The sequence below is a fragment of the Phodopus roborovskii genome, unplaced genomic scaffold (assembly GCF_943737965.1).
Source record: "Phodopus roborovskii unplaced genomic scaffold, PHOROB, whole genome shotgun sequence".
Classification (NCBI taxonomy): domain Eukaryota; kingdom Metazoa; phylum Chordata; class Mammalia; order Rodentia; family Cricetidae; genus Phodopus; species Phodopus roborovskii.
The window spans coordinates 6,131,345-6,156,339 of NW_026126566.1; the positions used below are offsets into that span (position 1 = coordinate 6,131,345).

General features: G+C 53.1%; 2 protein-coding genes across 3 annotated transcripts in view; one reads left to right on the plus strand and one right to left on the minus strand.

The window, feature by feature from the left end:
* The window catches only part of Pfdn1 (prefoldin subunit 1), a 757,967-nt gene that overhangs the window by 272,217 nt on the left and 460,755 nt on the right, over window positions 1-24,995 (minus strand). The window lies entirely within an intron of this gene.
* The window catches only part of Psd2 (pleckstrin and Sec7 domain containing 2), a 37,626-nt gene continuing 29,971 nt past the window's right edge, over window positions 17,341-24,995 (plus strand). Inside the window, exons 1-4 of the mRNA XM_051202410.1 lie at window positions 17,341-17,766; window positions 18,751-19,200; window positions 19,610-19,804; window positions 24,545-24,625. Coding sequence (XP_051058367.1) covers window positions 17,411-17,766; window positions 18,751-19,200; window positions 19,610-19,804; window positions 24,545-24,625 — 1,082 coding nt within the window. The 5' untranslated portion in view covers window positions 17,341-17,410. The remainder of the gene's footprint in view (window positions 17,767-18,750; window positions 19,201-19,609; window positions 19,805-24,544; window positions 24,626-24,995) is intronic.

Genomic DNA, 24,995 nt, shown 5'->3' on the forward strand with positions numbered 1-24,995 from the left:
AGCAGCTCTGGGCCCGGGTAGGGCACATGGGGTGCTCCTGGAACTCAGTCCTATATGGCCCCCAGGGAGCAGGGGGTTCCCACCCCATCCCACCGTCGCCAGTTCCCGCGCTCTCTTGGGCAGGCTCCCAGAGGCCCACAAAGGCTCTCAGATGGAGTTCTGGGCCATGCACCGCTGTGCCCTGGGACCTCAGCCTGCTGGCTGTAGGCACTGCAAGTCCCTCCCATGTAGGGCTTTGTCCACTGTCCTGGCTCTGGGCTCTGCTTGCTCTGGGAGGGGAGGGGTAAATATGGAGGCGGGGCTCTGCAGCCTACCTTCCTAGCTGTCCTATTTTGTTCCCCCCACCTCTCAGGTTTTAGGTAATATTCTCATATCCAGATGACATTCTGAGGTTCCAAGGACTCAGCCCAGCCTCTGTGGCTCCCCTCATCTGGCCCTCTAGAGTCCTTGGCCCATGCAGGGACTGGCCCCTGGCCTCATATTCATTCTTTGGTTCAGCACTGTTTGGTTTCTATTGTGTGCTTTCTTGGCTCATGATTGATCTGGGGACTCAGAGAGAGAGAAGGGACCTAACCCTAAGAACAGCTGTCCAAACAATATGGAGGTACAAGTTGTAACTGGGAAGCTACTGGAGCCTGGAGGGGTGTCTCCCAGGTCTAGGGAAGTCTGAGAGGTCTTCCCTGAAGCTGCTGAAGTAGCCCCCACACAAGGTCAGGGCCCATCACCCTCCTATTTTGTTTTGTTTTGTGTGTTTGTTTTTGTTTCCAAACCTTTTTAGTATTTACAGCTTCGTTTCTTTACCTGCTGATGCGTTCGTCTGAATGCCCGTGATGTCAGGTGCCCGTCCAGCTCCCAGGGATATAGAAGTAAAAGAATACAGTTCAAACTGTCATGGAGCCTATGGTGTAGGAGGTGGTGGCGGCAGAGACAGGCGGCCAGAATGAGCAAGTGAATGGGATCCGAGCACTCACGTTGTAGAGGGGGAGAAAGCAGGGGGTGGGGGTGGGGGTGGTGCATTGACAGCTGAAAGGAGAGCTGAGGATGCTGGGAAAGGGGGCATGCCACAGACAAGGGTCCTCGGGTCAAATGTGTCTGGCATAAGAGAGGATGGGTGTGGCTGGGGAGGAGAGGTCAGACATGGGCTGGGGAAGAAACAGTGGAGCACTCCGGAGGCCACGTGAAGAGGGTGTGATGGTGGGGTTGAGCCATGGAGAGCTTGAATTTGAGTAAGAGAGTGTGGGGTCTTTCCATTCCATAGCCACCTCCCGTAGCTGCTGTGCGTGAATGTCTGGGGTATGGAGTGGACCAGTTATGAGGCCACAGTGACAGTCAGGGAAGAGAAGGTGGTTGGGCTGGTATGGTAGCAGTGGGACTGACCAAAGTGGAAGAGGGCTGGGGCTCCACTGGGCTGAGTTAAGGCAGGAGCTTCGGCCAGTAATGGTATCTAGGTCTGACCTGGGAGTCACATGCTGACACTCATTGCATTTAGCTTGGTTTTGAAGCTAGCCATATCATCAGGGAGTAGCGAATGGGGCCAAGCATTGAGTCAGAGACAGCCGAGGGACCAGGTGGCATGACTAGGGAAGTCCTGGAAGGAAAGCAGAGTCCCAAGACAGAGGACAGTGTCAAACACTACAGAGAATAAAGGAGTCTGCACATTGGATATGGGCTTGGCGTTGCTACAAGGCCCAGGCTTCAGTCAGTCTCCAGCACCTTCATATATGATTTGGGTGGGCCGGGCTAAGTAGGCATGCCTACTGCATCTACTTGGGGGTACAAGAAATGTTGTCTTTTGGGCTGGAGAGATGGCACTGAGAGATGGCTCTTCCAGAGGTCATGAGTTCAGTTCCCAGCAACCACATGGTGGCTCACAACCATCTGTAATGAGATCTGGTGCCCTCTTCTGGCCTACAGGCACACATGCGGACAGAATACTGTATACACAGATAAATTTTACAAAAATGTCTTTTCTTGGCATCTGTAGCCTTGTTCCAGGCTCACAGCATGGTGAGAAGAGAGTGGGTGATCCCAGCTCCTTGAGGTGTCTGCAAGCTCAGGTGTCCTGAGCAACACCCAACCTGTACATCTGTACTTGGGAACTGTGCTGGTGATTCCACGAATGGTGATTCTCATGAATGACATCATGGATTTCGCGAGGGCAGAAGAGCCGAGAGCTGGCTATAATCTGTTAATATCAACGATGACCATCTTGACAGGAGCTAGACTCATCTAGGAGACAAATCTCTGGGATGTTGGTGAGGGAATTTCTAGACTGGGTTAACGGAGGTGGCGGTCCCACCTTAAATGGATAACACCAGTCCATGGGCAATGGTCCTGAACTGGAAAGAAAAAAGGAGACAAAAAGCAAAGCACCGGCATTCATCTTTGCCTTTCCAGACTACTGCAATGCCACCAGCAGCCTCAAGCTCCTGCCCATGTCTTCCCCACAGACAGTGAGCCCAAGCCAGCCCTTCCTTCCCCCAAGCTGCTTTAGTCAGGTGTTTGGAGAAAGTAACTAATACAGTCTTTGAGAGAGAGGGGGGAGTTGGAGACAGCCGTCAGGGACAGCTTTCAAGGAGCTCCCATGTGCTTCGGAGAGGAAGCAGGACAGTGGCTGGAGAGCTGGGAGGACCTGGCTGTAGGAGGGTGGGTGACAGTATACAACTCTCCCTCCCTGCGTTCTTCCCTGCTCTGTGTATAGGGGATACTTGTGGCAAGCTACACCTGATCTTACAGGTCTCCGTCCATGGGAGACAAAATGTAAAGAGTCACTTCCACAAGGCCCTCAGGCATGTTCGGATGCTGGACAAGCACTCTAACCACTGAGCTACATCTGCAGTCCCAGCAAGTCATCCTTACCAGTAGGAGAGCCATGGCCACTGAACGTACACACGTGCCAGGTTCCACGGGGACAAGCACCCAGTTCATCAGCTCCTACCCAGCACCACCAGTCTAGTCTACTACCATCTGTTTGGGGGAGACAGAGTGGGAGCCTAGAAAGGTGGTCTGGCCGCGACCTGGGAGGGTGTGCAGTAAGGAAAGGCTGGGGCCTGTGCATCCTCCTGACCCCAGCCCCAGCCCCTGCCCTCCCCTGCAGGACAGTAGTGGAGCCAGACCCCCCACCCTCAAGAAGATCTGAGGTTCCTGCATGCAGAGGGTGTCTGGGGGTTGGCGGGAGGTGAAAGGCTATGATCCAAGCCCTCTCTCAACTGCCCCCCCTGGTTCCTTAGATCACCTGACACTTGGGGCAAATGAGGTCCGCCCTTGGAGCATCCGCGTTTTTACCTGTGAAATGGGTTGTAGGATCGTTTTTGAGTCAAATAGGACACAGGGAAAGCATCAAGAGGAGACTGTGGGTTTGGTGACCAGAACCTGGAAGCTGAAGTAGAGAGGTGCCAAGTGGCCTCCTGTGGTAGCCCCTGCTTCCCCTTTCCCGCCTTTCCTTCTCCACCCCCTAGGGTTTGGAACCCCTTCCGTCTGTCTGAGAGGTGGGACCCTGCTTCAGGAGATTTACAGCCAAGTCCTTAGTGTGGAGCCCAGACACGGGCTGGTCAAACTCCTCCCGGAAGCTGCAGTCCTGGGGGTGTGTGTGGGGGTCGTGACTGCCAGGAGGACAGGCCAGGGCCCGTGCTTTCTCACCACCCTTACCTGCCGACGGTGGCCCTATCATTATGGCAGCGGGGCCCCTCTTTTGTCTCCTCTCTTCTGCCTTTTCCAGCTCAGTCCTCAACTCCTCTTGTCACTCCCGAGTCCCTCCTTACCTCCGGGTATCTCCCTCTGTGACTCTACTTTGCTCACTAAACTCCAAGGTGAGAGCTCTCAGGGCGAGAATGAGGACTCTGGAGTGGGGGCGAGGCCCATCCCTCCATCAGGGGCTGGGACAGTTGGGACAGTGAGTGGTTGGGTTGGCCAGAGGTTCGAGGACAGAGGCTGGGCCGGGCTAGGAGGGGGGCGGAACCTCGTGGAACTCCCCTCCCCCACTTTCTTAAAGGGTCCACCGCGGGCCGGTATGGGACAGGGGTGACCGCGGGTGGGAGCCCGCACAAGGTCGCGCGCTGGTGGCCTGGCGCCGCGGGTGGGCCCTCCTGGTGGCCACCGTCCTCTCCGGGCTGCGCGCGCGCCCGCAGCCCCTCCATCCCCCCCCACCCCGCCCTTCCCGTCCTTCCCGCTCCTCCCTCCCTCCCTCCCTCCTTCGCTGCTCTGTTCCCTCCCTCCTGCAGTCGGTCCCCTCCTTCTCTTCCCAGCCTCTCTACAGCCAAGGCTCCAACACCTGAGGGGACCGAAGCGGACGCAGGGAGCTCCAACAGGCGGTGGCCCGGGACCGCGGGTCCAGGGGTGGCTTCCGCATGGCCCCGCCGTGAGAGGGGACCCAGTGGCTGGGACCCGAGCGGTGAGTGGGGCCGCGGGCCAACTGTGTCCCCAAGGCCTGCATGCTCCGGGACCCCGCCCCTCTCCTCAGGAGACCAGCTAGACACTAGAAAGGGGTTCAGGGTGGGGGGAGGAAGGCAGGCTGGGTGGCGGGAGCCGCCCTCCGCCCTTTTTGCCCGCTAGGGTCTGCTAACAAAGCTACATTTCGAGATCAATTCTGTGGTGGCTGGAGCATCCAAAGGATGCGGTTGTCATGGAGATGGGGCAGTGAGAGGAAGCCCAAGATGGTCAGGACTGGGCCAGGGAATAGGGGCGCCGCCAAGAGCCCCATTCCCGCCTGCAGGGAGGACGGGGCTGCCGGCCCAATTGTCTCTGGGCTCTGCCTCCGGTCCCCTCCCCCTTTTGTATAATCAGTGTCAGTGTGTGTGCGTTGATGGGGTGCCAGTGTCAGTTTGTTGGTTCGTGCTTGGGGTGTTGTGTGCTGGGGCCTGCCACAGCTACCTCCACAACGGAACATCTTTGAGGATTTATTTCTCTTTCCAGTTTCCCAACTTTGACAGGCAGGCCTGGCGCCCAGGCCTTCCGTCTCTGCAAGAGCAGGGGTTCGCTTGGGGGCGTGGCAGGCGGTAGGCAAGGCCAGGCCTCACAAAATGGTTATGGCAGCATTGAGAGGAGGGGTCCTTGGAACCAGGTGCTGGGTCTGGGTGGGGCAGGGAATCCAGATTTGGGGACCACCATACCCAGCTCTCTTCTAGACTCCTGTTCCTGGAGGATCTGGGACTCTTTGAAATAAGAACCCGGGCATTGTTTCTACACACGACCTTGGGCCCACTGCCCACTGTCCACCCCTTTGTCTTAGGTCCATCTTGCCCGGCAAGAGGGGACAGGACTCCTTCTGGCAGCTCAGGACGAGCTTTGCTGAGATAACTGAGACCAAGCAACCTGCCCTAGGTTTGCTGGAGTAGGAGAGTGGGTCTGGGGGTAACATTAGGGTTTCCTGGTCCTCTCCAGACCCTGGAGACAAGAGCTGCTTGAGGGTAGTAGACATGGAACATTGGGGTCACCTCCAAGTCCACCCCCATCCCTGGACAGATGCCTTCCTCCTAAGCTACAAGTTCTGTGGCCTGGGATCTATGAGTCAAGACAATGGGTTAGCCGCTCTTCTTGTCCACTCTCTGGAGGAGAGAATTGTTCCCCCAGAGCCCTTTCTCCTGCTGCATGGTGCTAGGCAGTGGGTTTTGAGTAGGGCTTCTGCAGTGTTTGATTCTGGTGGAAAGAGCAGGCCACAGGCATGGCCAGAGCCCTCAGGGGGCTTCCACACACTGGGGTGAGTAGGTAGGTATAGCCCAGCTAAAAGGTAGAGGAATGACAGGTGTTTTTGGAAGGCCTCTTCAGCGGGTGCCTCTGCAAGGTTGAGGTCTCAATGCTCAGGTGGTTTGTTCCTGGAGCTCTGAAGTGCCTTGTGCCAGACTAAGAGGTCTCTTTCTTGCGGGCTTGCCCTGTCTGCTCATTAGCAGGGAGGAGACACATGTCCCAAGCAGATCTAAAGTCATCCTCAAGGGAGAGAGATGACTTCCTGCTCTCTACAAGACTGAGAGTCAGGGCTTGCTGATGTCACACTGCCCTGCTTCCTATGATGGGCCACAGCTTCTGTGTAGGGTACCCTGACACCTGTGAGTTTTTGGAGGGATACACCTACTATTGCTCTTATTCTGATGGAGAGGCCTCTGGGCCCAGGGAGGGGGAATTGTCGTCTCCAAGTGTCTTGTGGAGGTGGGACTTAACATCTGTGCAGGATTTTCTGAGGCTCAGACCTGTGTCCCCAGCTGTATGTCCCCAGCCACCTTGTCCTCTGCCCTGGAACTACCGTGGGAAGAGATGGGCCAGAATGCCTCCCCATCTGCATACCCCCATGGTATGACCTTGGGGGATACTGAAGCACTACGCTGGGGTCTCCTAGGGAGGTGAGATGAAGGCATTTTTCTCTGGGCAGCCTGCAGACTGAAGCTACCTCTCTTAGCAGATGATGCTCTAGACCTCCTCTGCCAGATGGTCTTTTCCAGGAAAATCTGTTTTGAGAAGTGTCTTGTGTCTGGGGTTCCATATTTAGCCTGGCTCCTTCTACGGGAGGATATACTCAGACTGTCACCCCTCAAGGGATGTTTGGGGGTGGGGTGGGCCCAGGGCTACACCTGGCTCCTTGCTGTAGCTTAGCCAAGATGGGGAGGGCCTGCCCTGGCTGTATATGGCCTGCTGGTCTCTCTGGGGTCTGGGAGCCCTGTTCTTTACTGAGCTTGGCTCACAGTAGAGTCAGGCCCATTATGGGTGGTGAGTCCTCCAGAGTTGTGCCCGGATGTCTGGGTGACTGGTATTCAGGTCAAGGCAAACCCATGGCCCAGCTTGCTTCAAGGCTGTGGGTTGCAGCAAGCAGCAGCACCCTTTCCCTAGCCTCCTGCCCTGCCTCCCTCCGTCTTGTCACACTCCACATAGACCTACACCCCTTCCACCCAGACACCTAGATTTGCTAGGGCCAACATTTGGCCACGCTTCTCCCTCCCTTTCCCTCTTTTTAAAGTTGAAGTCTTTATAACACATGCCCTTAAACTATTTCAGCATAGAATCCCCAAGCCAGGGATATTTTCCCCTGCAGAACAATCCCACTAGCATCACACCTGAAAATGTAGAATGATTCAGTTTGCCTTACATTTAGGCTGCATTCAAGTTTCTCCTGAGGCTCTAGTAGCATCTTTTGTAAGCATCTGTTATAGATCTCGTTTGTTTGCTTGCTTGCTTGTTTGGCTTGGTTTGGTTTTTGAGACAGGGTCTCTCTGTGTAGCCCTGGCAGTCCTGGGTCTTGCTGTGTAGACCAAGTTGGCTTCAAACTCACAGAGATCTGCCTGAGTGATGGGATTAAAGGTGTAATTCTACATCTGGATAGAATTTTTTTTTTTTTTTTGGTCAAGGAATGTACACTGTATTTAGTTATGTTTTAGTTCTGGATTAACCTCACTTTCACCTCCTTCCATGTTTGAAACGGGAGTCTTAAGCTACCCACGATGGTCTCAAACTCACTGTGTAGCCCTGAGGTGACCTTGAACTCCTGATCCCCTTGATGCCACACTTTTTTTTTTTTTTTTTTTTTTTTTTTTTTTTTGAGACAGGGTTTCTCTGTGTAGCCTTGACTGTCCTGGAACTCGCTCTGTAGACCAATCTGGCCTCAAACTCACAGAAATTTGCCTGCCTCTGCCTTCTGAGTGCTGGGAGTAAAGGGGTGGGCCACCACCTTTAACCATCACCTGATGATCCTGCTTTTTATGTGCTGGGATTGGGAGAAAGTCCCTCCATGCTCAGCTAATCACCTGCCTTTCTGGTTTGTCCTCTTGCTGGTTCCTGATCAGGTTCATGTTAAACATTTGTGGACATATCCCATAAGTGATGTCCCGTCCTCAGTGTCACATCAGAGGCCACACCTTGCAATAGATAGTATTATGTGAGGCCACTTGGCTGATGGTCCATTTGCTTTAATTCTTTCCTCAAATTTTCCTGCATCCACAACTTCATCCATTTGAGCATCCCTGCAGCAGGGGTGTGCAGCTTTGTACCATCAAAACAGCTCAAACCCACTATAGACTGGATTGCTCTCAGAGTTTACTGCCTCTGGGTGGAGGCAGATGCTGCTCAGGAGTGGAGAGGGGAGGCCTGAGAAAGGAGTGAAGGGTGTGGGGGTGTGTGGCAAGAAAGATCCAGAACACAGCCTGTGCAGAATGAGGGCTGAAGCTGGCTCTTATCCCAGGGTATTGGGAACTCCTAAGGGATTTTACAGAGGTGAATGATCTGGAAAGTTCTCTGAGGAAGAATAGGATAGTTTGGGTAGCATGTTGGGTGAAAGTTTGTTTAGGAAACTGTGATGTGGCTTAGTACAAGATACTTGGACATTGTGGTGCTTCTGTGTAGCGCTTGTTGTGGGTTGTGTGGCTTCTCGTGGGTTGTATGGCTGGTTGGCCTACTGGGGTCTGGGGGAGAGATGGAAGGAGATCCCAGAGGCAGATGGATAGCATCAATGTCAGGCTTGAAGCAGAGGGTGACCAGGGAGCTGTTGCCTGTGACTTGGGAAGGGTGACGGTAGATGGGGTTCGGCGTGTGGAGGAAGTGGATGGAAGACGCCACTTCTTAAGTTGCTGAAGCTGCTTTTGTGGTGAGGGCAAAGGAAGGCCACACAAACCTACAGCAGGGGTGGGTGGTGAGGCACCATCCGAGGTACCAGCCCGTGAGAAGTGTGTAGGCGGCTGCCCCTGCAGGGCTCAGGAGACTCTTCTTTCCCAGAACCCAGTTCCTCTCCTCATGCCACACTATCAGACTACAAAAGCTCTCCCTAGTAGAAGCCAGGGCTTGGTTCCTCCAATCTGAGGGAAACTCAACCTGCCCCCCCCCAGCTCTCACAGTAGGTCCAACCCCCAACTTCAGCTGGATCTGCAGCTGGCCAGCACTCCGGTCACAGCCCAGAGCCTACTGCCTTTTCTGCTCATTGGTTCTCACCGGGTGTCTTTGTTAGGGTTTCTATTATTGTGATGAAACATCATGACCAGAAAGAAAGTTGGGGAGGAAAGTTTATTTGGCTTACATGTCCACTGTTCATCACTGAAGGAAGTCAGGACAGGGCAGGAACCTGGAGGCAGGAGCTGATAGAGCCCACGGAGGAGTACTGCTCACTGGCTTGCTCCCCATGGCTTGCTCAGCCTGCTTTCCTATAGAACCCAGAACCATCAGCCCAGGGATGGCACCACCCATAATGGGATGAACACTCCCCCTTCAATCCCTAAACGAATGCCCTACAGCTGGATCTTATGGAGAGATTTCCTCAGTTGAGGTTGCCTCTTCAGATAACTCTAGCTTGTGTCAGGTTGACATAAACTGTCCAGCACACTTGGATTCTCCTTTCCCACATCCCTTTCAGCCAAAGCCTTGTAGAAAACAGAAGTCTCTGCTCTCTCAGTCGCCTGGACCAAGCTCACAGATCCTCCTGTCTCTGCACCTCCGCTCTGCTTTTCTCCTGCCACTGTGGGCCAGGGCCATGCGTCCTTGTCCTGCCTAAGGCTACCCCTAGCCTGGGTACCAGACCTTATCACCTCTCACCTGCTTGAAGACACTGTTCAACAAGTGTCTCCTTCTGCACCACAGTCCGCTTCTCTGTAAGGTCATTTCATCAGGAAGTGCCCTGCTATCACTTCTGGAAAGACCGTTCATTCGTCGTCTGCACCCCTCTTTCTAGCAAAGGCTAGCCAGACTCTGTATCCTCTCCTCATACGTTCTGACTGCTCAGCCCTGAGCTCCCCTCTGCATTCCCTGACTGCTTTTCTCAAGGTCACCAGTGACCTCCACATTGGCACAGCAACCAGCTTCCCGTCCTTGCCCGTAACACCCCACATCCTGTCTCCTTCCTTGAGATGCTCTCAGATGCTTTCTTGGCTTCTAGGTCACTCATTCTCCCGTTTGCTTCCTGCTTTGATTATTCTTCCTCAACTTGGGCTGCTGGCTCCTTTTTCTCCCTTGAAGTGGGAGCCCTCCAGGACTCAGTCCCTGCACAGCTGCCTGGCCAGGACTTACACCGATTTCACCTACTGCTTTAAGTGCCGCCTGTGCCTTGCTGGCCCCACGTCCGTCCATGTGTTCGTGCCCCAGCCTCAGCTCCCCCTGAAAACTCCAGCTGCTTGCTCTGCATCTCAGCTCCCATGCCAACCACATGCCTACAGCTCAACTTCTCCAACATGGGACTCCCGTCTTTCTCCCAGACCTGTCCCATCCATCGTGCCCCTTCAGGTTGGCACCTCTATCCTTCTGGCTGCTCAGGGTCAGAACATGAGCATCTGAAATGGGCACAAAGCTGAGGGCGGAACTCTTGGTTCACCTTCTTGGCTATTGAAGGAGATAGAGAGAGATGCCTGGACATTGTGCTTCCCCCAATGGGCAGGCTTCCTCTGTGTCCCCTGCAGCACACAGGCCCTGAGTTGGGTGTGGCTCTAGAAGCAGGGTGAGTTCCAGGTTCCTTCTGAAGCTGGAGGGAGGCAGAGCAATGGCCAGGTGGCAGTGGACTCCCAGAACCTGGACAGCTTGGTTCTTTGTGATTCTATATTGTGAAGATCTTACCCAGCAGGGAGGCCAGCTGTGGGGTGGAGTTCCCTGTTCTACATGACTTGGGATTTGAAGACAAGCTGCTGTGGATTTCATTACTGTTAAGGTTTCTCAAAGAAGCATGCTGATGTATGCAAATGTTAATCAAATGAGGTTGCCATTTGTCTGGGGGCGGTAGGGAGAGAAAGCTAGGGGATGTCAAGGAATGACCTTTGTGGAGTGGCCCCAAAAGCCCCAGTGGCACACACAGATGGATGCAAATGTGCACTCATCCCTGAGGCCTCTTTCTGATCAAATGAGACTATGAAGATGCTTCCTGGACCTCCACAGTCTGCAGGAGGCTGGCCTCCTAGCAGACTGAGTGGGTGGGGCTTGTTAACAGCTTCAAACTTTACCACTTGAAGGGGACAGTCACTTAGAACACAGATTTTTGGCTCTTATTTAACCCCTTGGGTGGCTCATGTGCCTTGGAATGGAAGTTATGAGCCTGGCCTTGAGGTGGGAGTGTTGGTCTGACTGTCTTTGTTTTTGTTTTTGGAGACAGGGTTTCTCTGTGTAATAGTCCTGGCTGTCCTAGAACTCTCTTTGTAGACCAGGCTGGCCTCAGACTCACTGAGATCCACCTGACTCTGCCTCACAAATTCTGGGATTAAAGGTGTGCACCATCGCCACCCGGCAGTGTGGCTAAGCCTCAACTGTTTGCCTAAGGATAGGGGGCTCCTTCTCTGTACACTCTGCTGGTCCCACAGGAGTCATTCTCTGTCTCCTCCCTTATGCTGGGCCTCAGAAGCTCCTGCCTTGGAACCTGCTCTGACAGTTGCCAAGGACAACGGTCCCCAAGGCTAAATGGCCTGTGCTATGTGCTGCTCTTTCGAGTACCCACCCAGGGCATGGACAGCCAGCCTGTTCTTCTGTAGACCTGAGAAGCTTCTGGAAGGAAGTAGACAAGGCACTTCCTTGGATGCAGCCCCCACCCCATATCCTTCAGTACCCTGTGAATAGGGGCTGCTAGTTTGTTTCATTTTGTGGGTGGCCCAGAGACTTAGGAAGGTGAGTGACCTTCCTGTGGTCACATGGCTGGTGGGGAGCCGAGATGTCCCCAAGGCTCCTGGGTAGTCATATTCCCCATATTTTGCTGGGTTCCTCCTGCTCCAGGGGGTGGGATATTGAAGTACTTGGGTGACATGACTTGGGAAGGCTCCTGGATTCTTTGGATAACAGGAAGAGCCTGACCTTTGGATCTTGTGGCTGGCAGAGCAGAGTCAAGGAGAATGAGATGTGTGGTCTAGGGATAACACCCAGAAGGCCCCCTCACAGTTGCCTGCTGTCCATGCTGTCAGGGGCATGGTGAGTCCCTGTGGAGCCCTAGAAATGCTCAGGTCTGGGCCAGTTTGGACCCCAGGCTGGTGAGGGGCAGAGCTGGCCAGGGTCTGTTCTCAGCATGATTGTTATTCTTGGTGTCCTTGTATGTGTGTGTCTGTAGGAAGCCAGCTGTGTGCTAGCAATTGTATGAGCTAGAGAGTTCATTGTTATAGTAGGGTTTGTGGGGAGGAGGGCAGTGGCGCCAATGGGAGGGCTCAGGGTGGGTTCCAGGCGCAGATGAGAGGTCTACAATCGCGAGAACTCCCTCTTCCTTTGCCAGGGAGTCCTGGCGGTTCTCTGTGGTCAGGTGTCTGAGGTGGACTGGATAAGTTGGGATCCAAGCTCACCTAGACCCAGCATTTCCAGGGCTGCACAGAAATCTCCCATGGTCTTGACAGCCAGGGCCGCAGGCAGCTGTGAGGGGGGACTCTGGGTGGTCTTCGTGTGGGCTTTAGGGGACTGTGACCCCCCACCCCACCAAACAGACAGCTGTGTCAGTGCCACAGCTAACTGATCATGCCCCCTGACATCCCAAACAGGCTGAATATTTTGCACACATGAGAGTCCATCTGGGGAGGGCTTCCAAACCCTCATCAGGTTCTGAGCAAGACCCTCAGCTTGGGAACATTCTGAACCTGATGCCCATGTGGAGGAGAGGCCAGTGGTTCATCTACCAGAGCTCCCCAGCACACTGGAGGCAAATCCACAGTGTCCTGGCTTCCAGCTGTGATCCTTGGGACAGCGATGGCCTCAACACCTCTATGTAACATCCTCAGACCTCCAGCATTTCTGGCCTGGGCTCAGCATCCCAGAGGCCTATATTCTGTCTGTTCTGGGTAATTCTCAGTATCCTGGCACCCATCATGGCTCTGCCTAATGCCACATTTCCACCAAGTGGCCTGTCTACCCTCCACCAAACCATCTGTGTAGCTATGGTTGGTGAACATGTGCATCTTCCCCATTATCACCCCAGCCTGAAGGTCCAGGTTGTCCCTTCTCCTGTCTCCAGATTCTCTAGAGGTGGAAGGATTTCTACCCTGGGTGTTCAAATGTACATCTTGCTGTCCTTGACTTTGTCCTTAGGTCTGAAGGTTTATCACTCCACTATCACACCCAGAGGAACTGTCTCCTTCCCTTGTGTGGTTGTGTGGGCTTGAGTAGGTATGCACACATGTATGAGCCCACAAATGCATGTTATGAACAGCTAAGCATACAGGTGTCTCACAGTGCATGCCAGCCTGGAGCCTGCCTGCTGGAAACACCTCTGGCCCTGTTCCTCGTGCTTTCCGCAGCCCCTGGCTTGTACCCCAGCATGGAAAGGACCATAAAATTGTTCAACCCTATAGCAACCTTGTTCTGAGCATGTCCTTCAGTGTTGACTAGCCTCTGCCAAAATGGAGATGATAATTATCCAGATTACTCAGCCAGCAAATATTTATAAAATGCCCCTACATGCCAGGCACGACATGGGCTCTGGACAGCTGTGTCCATGACAGGTCCCTGCCCTGACTGGGCTCACATCCTAGTGTCAGGGAGGTGGTCAGGAAATAGACATACAGGCAGTTTGGGAAGTTGCAGAGATGGCTGTCAGTCAAGTGCTTGGTGAGCAAGGCTGAGGACTCCAGCTTGGATCCCCAGCATTGATATAAAAAACTGTGTGTAGCTTGTCAGTCATGTCACACACCTTTAATCATAGCACTTGGGAGGCAGAGGCAGGCAGATCTCTGATAGTCAGGTCCACACAGAGAAACCCTGTCTCAAAAAAACCCAAACAAAAACCATACAACAATAAACCAAAAATACCCCCCCAGAATTAGGTGCAGTGGTACGTTCCAGGACCCCCAGTGCTGGGGAGGCAGAGACTGGAAGATCGATGGGCTCGATGGTCAGCTAGTCCTGCCGAACTGGTGAGCTCCAGGTTTAGTGAGAGACCCTGCCTCAAAAAATAAGATGGAGAGCAATTGAGGAAGACACCCATGATGACCTCTGGCTTCCACACACACATGCACACACATGCACATACATGTTCACTCACACATAGACCAAAAAACTTAAGTAAAAAGAAGGAGAGTTTCCATTTTCCTTGGCACGCTAAAGCTCAGAGGAGTGTGACTGGGTGGTCAGACAGGGTTGGGTGAGTGGAAGAGCTTTGGAGTTGAGCCTTGAGTGACAGGAAATGCAGTCACTGAATGACCCAGGGAAGCAACATTCTAGGTCAAGGGTACAACCAGTGCGAAGGCCCTGAGGTGGGAATGAGCTTGGGGAGCAGAAAGAGGCCAGTGTGGCTGGGGAGGAGACAGCAGAGTGAATGTGCTCAGGCAGGCCTTTTTAGGCCATGCTGGGGAGCCTGGATTTTCATTTAAGGGAGATAGGAATTGCTGGAGGGTCAGGAAGGAGGGAGACACGTGGTGTTATTTATTTTTACAGTGTCCTCAGCTGCCATCAGGGAAATGGGGAAGGGGACAGGGTTATCTGAGGAGCGGCTAAGATCCAGAAAGTGTGGCTCTCCAGTCCCTCCTGGCCCAGCTGGTATCTGCTGTCATTATGGTCTCCATCTTAGCTGGTGCTCAAAGGAGGCCACTGAGCCCAAGGTCATCCTGAGGGCTGGGGGCAGCGAAAGGCTTCTGGAAAGGATCAGGCTGAGAGGCATGCCACAGGGGGTCTTGAGTGCTGCCAGCTCCCTGAGACAGATGCTCAGTGGCCCAGCTCCACTCCTCTGCCCTGGCCAGCAGGGCTGGAGGCAGGAAGAGCCACTGCTTTGGGCTGGCTCTCTTGGTTGAGGTTTTGGGGCCTTGGTTTCATGGGCATGTGTAGCCTGCCTGCATCTCTAGTCTTTCTAGCTGCAGAGAGAGACGCCTCTGATCTCGAGCAGTGGGGTTCCAGACAAAGCCTTTCCCCATGTGTGCCTCAGTCTCTCTTGACTGGAGAGTGGAGCTCAGCTGCTGCTCACCCTGAGATGTTTGCTGCTCCTTGGATAACCAGCCCCACAGCATCCATGACGTTAGTGCCACCTACCCGCTCTGGCTTCACACAGGCAAGAGAGGCAGGAGTGAGTCCCTGGTCACATCATGGTTCAGAGTGAGGACCTGGGACATCATTTCACACCTTTTGCCTCAAAACATGCCCTCTTTGTATCCCTCTCGAGGTACGCAACTACTCTGGGCTCTATTGGCCCTCGGCCCAGGCAAGGATTTTGGGCCCCTCGCCTAGAGTGGAGCTCAATGCTGCCCCTTGTCTGTCCAGCCCTGGCACTGAGGGCAAGGGCCAGTGCCCAGTACTGGCAGAAACTCCATCCTACTCAAAGGTTCAAGGGGACATGGCAAGGCAGGTAGGTCTGGGGTAGCCTGAATCAGTTTCTAGAACTTAGAAAGTGCTAAAGAGGTCACACAAGAAATCACACAAGAAGCAGCCCTTGATTTGTCTGTAGTCCTAGCTTTGGTCTTCTGAGGCTTGGACATCAGGTGGGACCACTCACACTCTCAAGTGGCTTCATGGAAATCAGGCAGGACCTAAACTAGAGGGTCTCCCCACCCTGCCGCACCCCACCCTGTGCCTGGGCGCAGGGGCTCGGGACAACTGGCAGGGTAGGGGCGCAAACCCAGAGCCGATGCCCTGCTGCCCCAGGTGGGTAGAGGACCCAAGGCAGCAGGCTGCAAGCCCTCACGCCTTGTCTCCCTTCCTATGTCCCTCTGGAGTCGCAGCCGAGGACACGACCGCCTCCCCTCCTCTGTGTGCCACTGGAGGGAACAAATGGAAATAGCAACGGCGGCGGCAGGGATGTAGGACACGCCAGAAGGACTTCCTTACTCAGCACTAAGCCCCGAGGGTCCCTGGTGTCCTAGCACCATGGCCAGACAGCTTAGAGCTTCGATTGAAGATATTTTAATCTTTGGGCTTTGTGTGTGTGTGTGTGTGAAACCTGTAGTTGTCAGAATTATAAGTAGTCTATATAAAGAGACCCTGTCTCAACAACAACAACAACACAAAACGCCCAAACTGTAGGTGGTGACAATGTTGGGCTGAGGCAACAGATCTCTCTCTCTCTCTGTTTTTACTCAGTAGCATTTGAAAATCGGTCCATAGTAGCAGAGCTCCCCTCAGAGGCACAGGAGATCCCAGAGAGTGGAACTCACTTTCCTCTCTGGACTCACAAAGGAGCAAAGTCTTCCTGGAATTGACCTGTTTCCTGCAGGCCTGAGCTGGTGGCCTGAGGCAGGCCTGGAGGGCCGAGCCCCCAGGCGAGACTCAGCAGTAGGCAGATGCAGGGTTCACATCCTTTTCTCCACATTGCAGCTTCTTCTGCTGTAGCCAGAAAGCTGGCCTCTCCTTTTCCCCCTCCAGTCTCTCCTGAACCGGGATAGGCCTCTCCAGAAGAAAGCTGGGTGTTGGGGCCCACAGAGTGGAGCAAGGAAGAAACCCAAACCAGAGACAGAGGGAAGGTCCAGGCATCCGCCTCTACAGCTTTCCAGGGTGCTGGAGCAACCGGCTTGTGTCTTTGGCTGAGGTCACTTGGAAGGGTAGCCTAGACTTCAGGGGGCAGAGAGGACAGAATGGGCTGGTACGTGGCTTCTGCATTCCTAGTTAGGATGACATTGGGCAGGAAGACTCTGGAGGTTGGGCAGAGCAGGGTGTGGCTCTCCTGGTTCTACTTTCCCCAGAGAGCTTTTCAGAGGTTTTCTTAAGTTCTTCCTTATGACTTGGTGGACTCCCGTGGGGGTCCTCATGAAGAAGGGAGCCCTGGGCCTCTTCCTTTCGTGGGCATCGCCAGATGCTGGTGCTGCCCGGGCAGCCTTGCCTCAGTGCAGCCCTGCACCCGCCCAGCACCCTGGACAGCGGCGCACGGTGGGCCCCCAGTGGCGGATGGCTGTCTCCAGGCTCTGCTCTGGCCCCGCTGGAACGCTCTCTGCCAGCATCAAGCTACGCTGCTGTTCCTTTCTGTGACTTATCTCTTAGTGCCCCTTTAAAGGCAACTCCTGGGTCAATTTCCTCCACTAGTTACAAATTCGGGTTCCTGCAGCCAGGGCTGAGAACATGTGGAGAGCTGCACATGGCTGGCCAAGATCAGCCTGGAGTTTTGTCTCCTTTAATAGCAGTAATAGAGGGGCCTTCAAGAGCTGCTGGACACTCGCCTAGTTCCTCACTACCTGGGTCTTCCTTAAGGGACTTTGGTGGATTCTGAAGGACACAGCAGAGACCCTAAAAAGTAATAGAGAAGTCAGGGGCCAGGGTACAAGGTCCCAACCATGGGCCAGAGGAGAGCTATGATGCGTGCGTGCGTGCGTGCGTGCGTGCGTGTGCGTGTGTGTGTGCGCACGAGTGTGTGGCATGTCCATTGAAGTGGGGATGTTGTAACCTGAGCTCATTCCCCATCTTAAAGCTACTAAGGAGATCACCATGGCCAGCCCCTATGCCTGGGGCTGCTCCAGCACTGGGTTCACAGGGCTTTGGACACTCTGACTTCTGCCCTGTCTGTCTTTTTCTCTCTCCCATCTTTTGTCAGGTTTTTTTTTTGGAGCCCTAGGGCTGGCTGGGTCAGGAAGCAGTGACTGTCATGGATGAAGAAAAGCTCCCATGTGAACTGCGTGAGGATGGAGGTGCTATCCAGGACCACAGCCTGGAACCTGAAGGGGAGCCTGGGGTCCAGAATGGAGTGCAAACCAGCGAAGGCCCAGACAGCCACATCAGCACCCCAGGTGGTGAGAAGAGAGGCAACTTAGATGGCGCCATGGAGCCTCTGGGAGATCCAGATGTGGCCCTGCCTGGCCTCAGCTTCTCTCTCACCAATGGCCTGGCCTTGGGACAAGATGGGAACATTCTGGACGATTCTATGGAATCCAGGCCCTGGAGGGCTAGTGAAGCAGCACAGGAGGAGGATGTCTCTAGGAGTCTCTGTCCAGATGCTGGAGGGTGAGTGGGTGTCTGGGCCGTGCACTCATACTGCTAACTCTGTGATATCGCCTGCCCGGGGCTACCCCCTTAATCTCTCTGGGAGTCTGGGATTTCCTGTCTCCATTTTCAGCTTCTGAGGGTTTTTGAAAAGATAGACCCCTGAAGGGGATTTCAGGGGCAAGCAGGCTTGCTGTCCCCTGTGCCCAGCGCTTGGCCCCCACGCGCCATAATGAGCAGTCTCTGTGAGGGGCTGTCCTCCATCTCTCCAGCTGACAGTGGGGCTTCTGCATGTGAAAGGCAGGGTATCTGCTCCATTCTCCTACCCCAAGATGGCCCCAGGTGTGCAGGCCCTACATGCTCACCCCTCCCAGGGAACTTTCCTGGAATTTTGAATAAGTTGTACCAGAAACCTAGTGTCTGTCCTAGTTAGTGGAGTTACAGTCTGTTTGTCAGCAGAAGTTGGAGAGACTGGTCTTGGCGTACCACTGGACAAGGAGGAGGGGATGGGAAGGCAATGTCTAAAGGCCACGAAGTCTGGGAGGAGCATATACAAGTCTTGTAGAGCATAGCTATGGGCCTGTCTGGCCTGAATGAACAGGTGCACAGGGGTGTGTAAATATGTATGGGGTACTACGTGTATCTTCAGCCTTTACATTAGTATATACACAAGGGTGTGTGAGTATGCATGGGGGGGCTCATGTGTGTATATATGTGTGTTTGCACTCATGTATGTGTATCTAGCCTGTACACTGGCATTTGCACAGGAAGTGTGTGAATATGCATGGGGGGGCTCATGCATGTGTGTTTGTGTGTCTGTGTGTGTCCAGCCGGTACATTAATTAGTATTATGGAGGTGTGTGAATACGCATGGGATGTGTGTGTGTGTGTGTGTGTGTGTGTGTGTGTGTGTGTATGTTCAGCTCCTAAGAAACATGGTATGGTAGCTAGCCTTAGTATGAGGAGAAGCTAGTCAGGATGGTGACTGTGCTATTGCTTCTATAGGCTGGATTGCCCTGGGGAGCCAGATGTGCGGGACGGCTTCAGTGCCACCTTTGAGAAGATTCTGGAGTCAGAGCTGTTGCGGGGCACCCAGTATAGCAGCCTGGACTCATTAGATGTGCTGAGTCTCACTGACGAGAGTGACAGCTGTGTGAGCTTTGAAGCCCCTCTTACGCCTCTCATCCAGCAGCGGGCTCGTGACAGCCCTGAGCCTGGGGCTGGACTGGGCATTGTGGACATGGGGCCTGAGGGGGACCAAGGGGCAGCTGGTGGTGGTGATGGGGAGCTGGGCAGCCCCCTGCGGCGGTCCATTTCTAGCAGCCGCTCAGAGAATGTCCTGAGCCACTTGTCTGTCACATCGGTGCCCAATGGGTTCCATGAAGATGGACCTGGGGGCTCAGGAGGGGACGATGAGGACGATGAAGACACGGACAAGTTGCTGAACTCTGCCAGGTGAGGAGGGGGCCAGGTTGGGAGCTGGGAAGCCACTGAGCAGATAGGGGAAGTGAGACCCAGAGGAGGCAAAGCATTCTGGGGTGACAGTGTCCACAATCCACAAGCCCTCATAAGGTCACCGGGTCTGTCCTCTGCATGCAGATAGCCGGTCCAGTCCTGAGGGTGTGCTCTGCTCTTCCATTCTAATAGCACAGAGCTATTGGGGGCACATATTGCTATGTTGGGGGCACATCCACTTCAAGTGATTTCACTTGAGTGAGCCACCGGAAGTCTGGCTCCATACTTTCCCGATGCAGTGGAACCTCTTTCCCTCCTCTGCCCCGCCCCACCCCCAGTGGATTTTCAGAGACCTGGGATCCCTCCTAGTTACATACAAGACTTCTGATCTCCTCCTTTCCTCTTGCAGTGACACCAGCCTCAAGGATGGTCTGTCGGACTCGGACTCAGAGCTGAGCAGCTCCGAGGGGCTGGAGCCTGGTGGGGCAGATCCACTGGCCAATGGGTGCCAGGGTGTCAGCGAAGCTGCTCACCGCCTGGCCCGTCGCCTCTACCACCTTGAGGGCTTCCAGCGCTGCGATGTGGCTCGGCAGCTGGGCAAGAAGTGAGTGCATCTCCCCAGCTTCTGTCCCAGGCAGAGCAAACCCTTTGTCTTCCTCAGTCAGAAAAGGGTGAAAAAGGGTGTCGGTGACTTCTTTTGGGGGTGACTGGTGCCATGAGCTCTCACCAGGCCTTTAAGGATACCTCCTTCTGGCACTGTCCTCATTCTTGACCTCGCCCTAAATTTGTTTCCTTTCTGGGCTGCTTGGGAGAAGGTGGCTGCTGTCAGGGAGGGGGAGGTGACAGGTGGCCCCTCAGGGCTGGGGCAGGGTGGGGGATGTGGCTGTGGTGTCATGAAGGGCAGTAGAGAGGACAGGATAACCCGACAGTACTGGAGCCTGCCCCCGTGCGTGGGGCCAGGTGGAGCGGAGAACCTGAGGGAGCTGGGGTAAATATCAGGGAACTGGAGGTAAAAACCAGTGTCCGCCTTCATTGAGCCAACCGTCTATTGGGACCGCCTGTAGGGACTGGACAAAGTCACAGGGCACAACCTTCAGACTGGGTGCAAAGGACACTAGGGAGGTAGACGTTCTGAGGATTGTGGACCTGGTGTGTGTGTGTGTGTGTGTGTGTGTGTGTGTGTGTGTGTGTTGACATATTCTGAGTATGTTTGAACATAGTGTGGCCCTTGTCTTGTTCCTTCTATCCACAGAGACTCCATCACCCCAGGAAGGCTTGGAGGTGGGAGAAGCTGGCCTGTGCCACTCACAAAGCTAAGGCAGATCATCAGAACTTGTTCAGGCTTAGCTGAGGGATTTAAGTCTCAGAAGGCTTTTTTGCATCCTCTGAAGCTTCCTTGCACCTTGGGCACTGGGTCCCGGGGAGCCCTTCCTAAAATCACAACTCACACACTCTTCTCTCGAGAACTGATTCTTGCCATGTTTCCATGGCGCCCTCTGCAGGCTCCTCCAGCAATTTCTGCAGCTCGCCCCACCCATCCAAAAAGAGCCTGGGGGGGGGGGGAGTACAATGATGACATGACTTTCCAACTTCTCATCTCTAACTCTCAGGTTTTTTGCCCTAGGTATCTTCTGTCCCCTGCCTTTCTTTTCTTAGCCCCATCCAGATGAGCTCTTGCCACGCTGTGCCCTTTTAGGAACTTCCCTTTCTAAGCACCAAGGGCTTAGGGTATTGGGAGCAGGTGGCTGCTATCCGTGCCACCTTCAGCAGCATCTACCCAACTGGCCCACTTGTTTCTGTTTCAAGTTTTTCTTTATGAACATTTCGAGTATACACAAAACAGGTAAACAATACATCAAACTTTTCATATACCCATTATGCAACTTCGAAGTGTTCTGAGGTCTCACTATGTACCCCAGGCTAGTCACCAAGTCCCTCTGCCTCAACCTCGATAATGTTGGGATTATAAGTGTGTATCATCACACCTAGTGCTCAGCTTTGATGTTCTTCTGTTATTCTTTCCTCTGTCATCCCACAACCCCCCCTCCCAATTTGTTGGAAACATTCATATACTCTATCATTTGGCTCACAAGTGCTTAGGCAATATGAAAAATTTTAATATTCCCTTTTAACAGTTAACAAAGTTAACAAAAATTCCTCATCTCCAACTTTTGATGTATTTCATTTTCTCTGATTCTCTCAAAAACATTGATCTGGTCAGGCCTGGTGGTGCAGGTCTGTTAGCAACTACCGGGAGCCTGAGGCAGGAGGGTTGCAAGCTTAAGGCCTGCCCGGGCTACAGAGTGACTCTATCAGAAATATATAAGACAAAAATAGGGCCTGGCTGTAGCTTAGCACAGAGTATGTGCCTTATATGCATGAGGACCTGAGTTCAATCCTCCATACCACCACCAGAAAAAGATAAATAAAAATGGTGTGTTCAAGTAGGGCTGGAATATGAGTCACATGTTGCACCTGGTCCTCTTTTTTTTTTTACAAGTGGCATTTAATATACAAGCAGCCACCTCTCTCTTTCATCCCCCCATGGTGCATGCATGTACATGTATGTATGCATGAAGCTGCATGTGGAGGCCAGGGGGTGACCTTCAGGGTTTTGAGAAAGGGTCTCTCACTGAATCTGGACCTCACTGACTGGTGGGTCAGCCAGAGTCTGCAGAGATCCTCTTGGATCTTCTTGACCCCACGTCCTCAGTGACAAGATTACGTGTCCATGCCACCACGCTGGCTTTTTTAACTGCGTGCTAGGAATCCAAACTCAGGACCCCAGGCTATAGACCGAGTTTCTCTGTGTCCTGGCAGCCTCTCCCAAATAACCAGACAGAGACTTATTATTAATTACAAATGCTTGGCAGATAGCTTAGTCTTGTCTCCAGCCAGCTCTTATAACTTAAATTAACCCATTTCTATTAATCTATGTGCTGCCCAGAGGCCTATTTACCTCATCTATGAACTTCCCATGTTGCTTCTTCCGAGTCATATTGCTTCACGACTCCTCAGACTCTGCACTTCTTCCCATCATTCTCTCTGCTCCCAAAATCCTGCCTACCGGCCAATCAGCTTTTTATTAACAATGACAGCAACACATACTTGTACAAAGATTGTTCTACACCAGGCTTGCAAGGCAAGCATTTTAGCATTGAGGCCATCTTCTCATACCCATCTCTTTTAAAGTGCCATGTACTGAAGGAAAAGAGCTATTCATCCCAAAGGATTCCCCACAGTTTGGATTTGGATAGAGTGTTGTTTCTTTTTCTTTTTTTCTTTTTTTTTTTTAATTCTTAAATTTGCACATCTCATCCAGCTTTCACTTTTTTTTTAAAGATTTCTTTCTTTCTTTCTTTCTTTTTTTTTTAAGGATTTATTTATTATGGATACAGTGTTCTGCAGGCCAGAGGAGGGCACCAGACCCCATTACAGATGGTTGTGAACCACCATGTGGTTGCTAGGAATTGAACTCAGGACCTCGGAAGAGCAGTCAGTGCTCTAAACCTGTGAGCCATGTCTCCAGCCCAGTATAGTGTTATTTCACACATTCCTTAGTTCCTGTGATCCTGTCATGGGAAGGAACGCTTGAGGCTCAGGTGGAAATCTCTTCAAATTCTTCCACCTTGGCCTCCAGCAGGGCACAGCCTCTGCTATCCTCAGACCCCTTCACTAGCCCTTTCCTTGGTCTAGACCTTAACGGGCTGCTTTCAGGGCTCTGCCCTGGGCTTGCACATTAAAAGAAACTATTTTTATTTATGTGTATGGGTGTGTGTGTTGTGTGGTTGTACGCTACATGTGTGCAGATGACTGAGGAAGCTGGAAGAGGGCGATAGAACCACCGTGCCAGGATTGCGGGCATCCGTGCCAGGATTGTGAGACATGGTGTGCTGGGAACCAGACTGGGTCCTCTGGAAGAGCAGTGAATGCTGTTAACCCCTGAGCTATCAGTTCAACCCAGTCTGGCCTCAAGCTCAAGATGACCTTGAACTCCTGACCTTCTACCATGCTGGGGTTTGAACCCAGGGCTTTGTGCGTGGTAGACAGACACTGAGTGACACCCTCAGCCCATCTGTACCTTTAAATGTTGAACTTATATTGAGACAGTTTCATTATGAAGGCGGGTTGGTTGGGTCCGATCCTTCCACCTCAAGCATGTTATATAGTGGTTAGGGTGGGAAGCTAGGAAAGGTGGGAATTCAGAGGGGGTGAGGTCGTTGCCTGGTAACCGGACTGCCTGTTCTTAATCAGAGGTCACTGCAGGTGAGCAGGGTGTGCTAAGAGGAAATGCAGGTAGAGACAATCAGGTTGTTAGCAGGGGAAGAGGTCTTAGGAGTTGCTAAATACCCTAACTGCATAAGGAGGGGTTACCAAGTAACCTAACTGCTTTCCTGTAAGCCCTAAATTCTACTTCTCAGGAAGTGGGGAGTGGGAGAAGGTTGATTGGGACTGAAGGTAGCAATCTTTTAACTCAATGGCTATTCTAAGAGAAGGCTGGCAATCTAAGGCTTATGCCACGATCGCTCATTTGATAGCTCCCAGCAGTTCTCACAAGGGCTCAGGCCTCACAACACCAGGCTGTCTCTTACAAGATTACTCTCACAGGGGTTCCGCCAGTCCTGTCTTTGCCCTGAGCTCTGACATACACACCTTCTCAGTCATTTTTTTTTCTTTCCTGGTGACCTCAGCAGCCTAAATTTCTAAATTTTCTCATCTTGTCCACTTTTTTTCCCCCACCCGGGCTCCATTCTGTGTGGCCTCCACTCCACAGGTACAGTGTTAGCTTTAAAGTCTGTAGCCAACTGGGTGGTGGTGGCACACACCTTTAATCCCAGCACTTGGGAGGCAGAGGCAGGAAGATCTCTGTGAGTTCTAGACCAGCCTGGTCTATCAAGTGATTTCCAGGACAGGCTCCAAAGCTACACAGAGAAACCCTGTCTCGAACCTTGCCCCCCTGCAAAACAACAACAACAACAACAAAGTCTGTAGCCACAGCCAGGTCCTTCCTGTGATCTGAGGTCTTGCCCAGTCTCACCTCTTACTGCTCCCCCTAGTGGCTTGGTGTGATGTCATATCATCTCCTTTGCTGGGTTCACTGGGCATCACCTCACCCCAGTCCCTTCGCTGAGCAGGCTCTTATCTGAGCTGGCTGAGACATCACCTCTTGAGCCCCCAGACCAGGTTGGATGACCTGAGCTGAGTGACCAGAGGGGAGGCAACTCAGGGTCTGGGCAGATCTGGGAGGTGGTTAAGGGTACTCTGGGGCCCACTTCCCCGATACCTGCCATCCTGGGATGTGGGGCCTGCTTCTAATTGACATCCTATGATGCTTTCTTGGCAGCAATGAGTTCAGCAGGCTGGTCGCTGGGGAGTACCTCAGTTTCTTCGACTTCTCAGGCCTCACGTTGGACAGAGCACTCAGGTCAGTGGGGCTGGAGTGGGACAGTGCCACATTTGGATTGTCATTCCAGGTCTTTCATAACTTGTTGCACGACATTTGCCCCTCTGGTAAACCTGTGGGGAAAGGATGCTATGGGTACCAGTTGTCCCACAACAGCTAATGTGATGGGTGCCCAGGGTATGAAGCTCGTAGGGCTTGCCGATATGGAGCACTTCCTGCCTGCCAGATAGGTCTTTATATACCCGGCCTACTTTGATGGTAATGGGGACTTGATTGTAGCTGTTTCAGTGTTTGGGCCTCAGGAGGGTCAGTTGTGGGCCTAGGTAGGAGGAGGGTGGGATGGCTGGATGTAGCCCAGTGTCATCAGAAAGATGCTAGGCCAGGCTGAGGA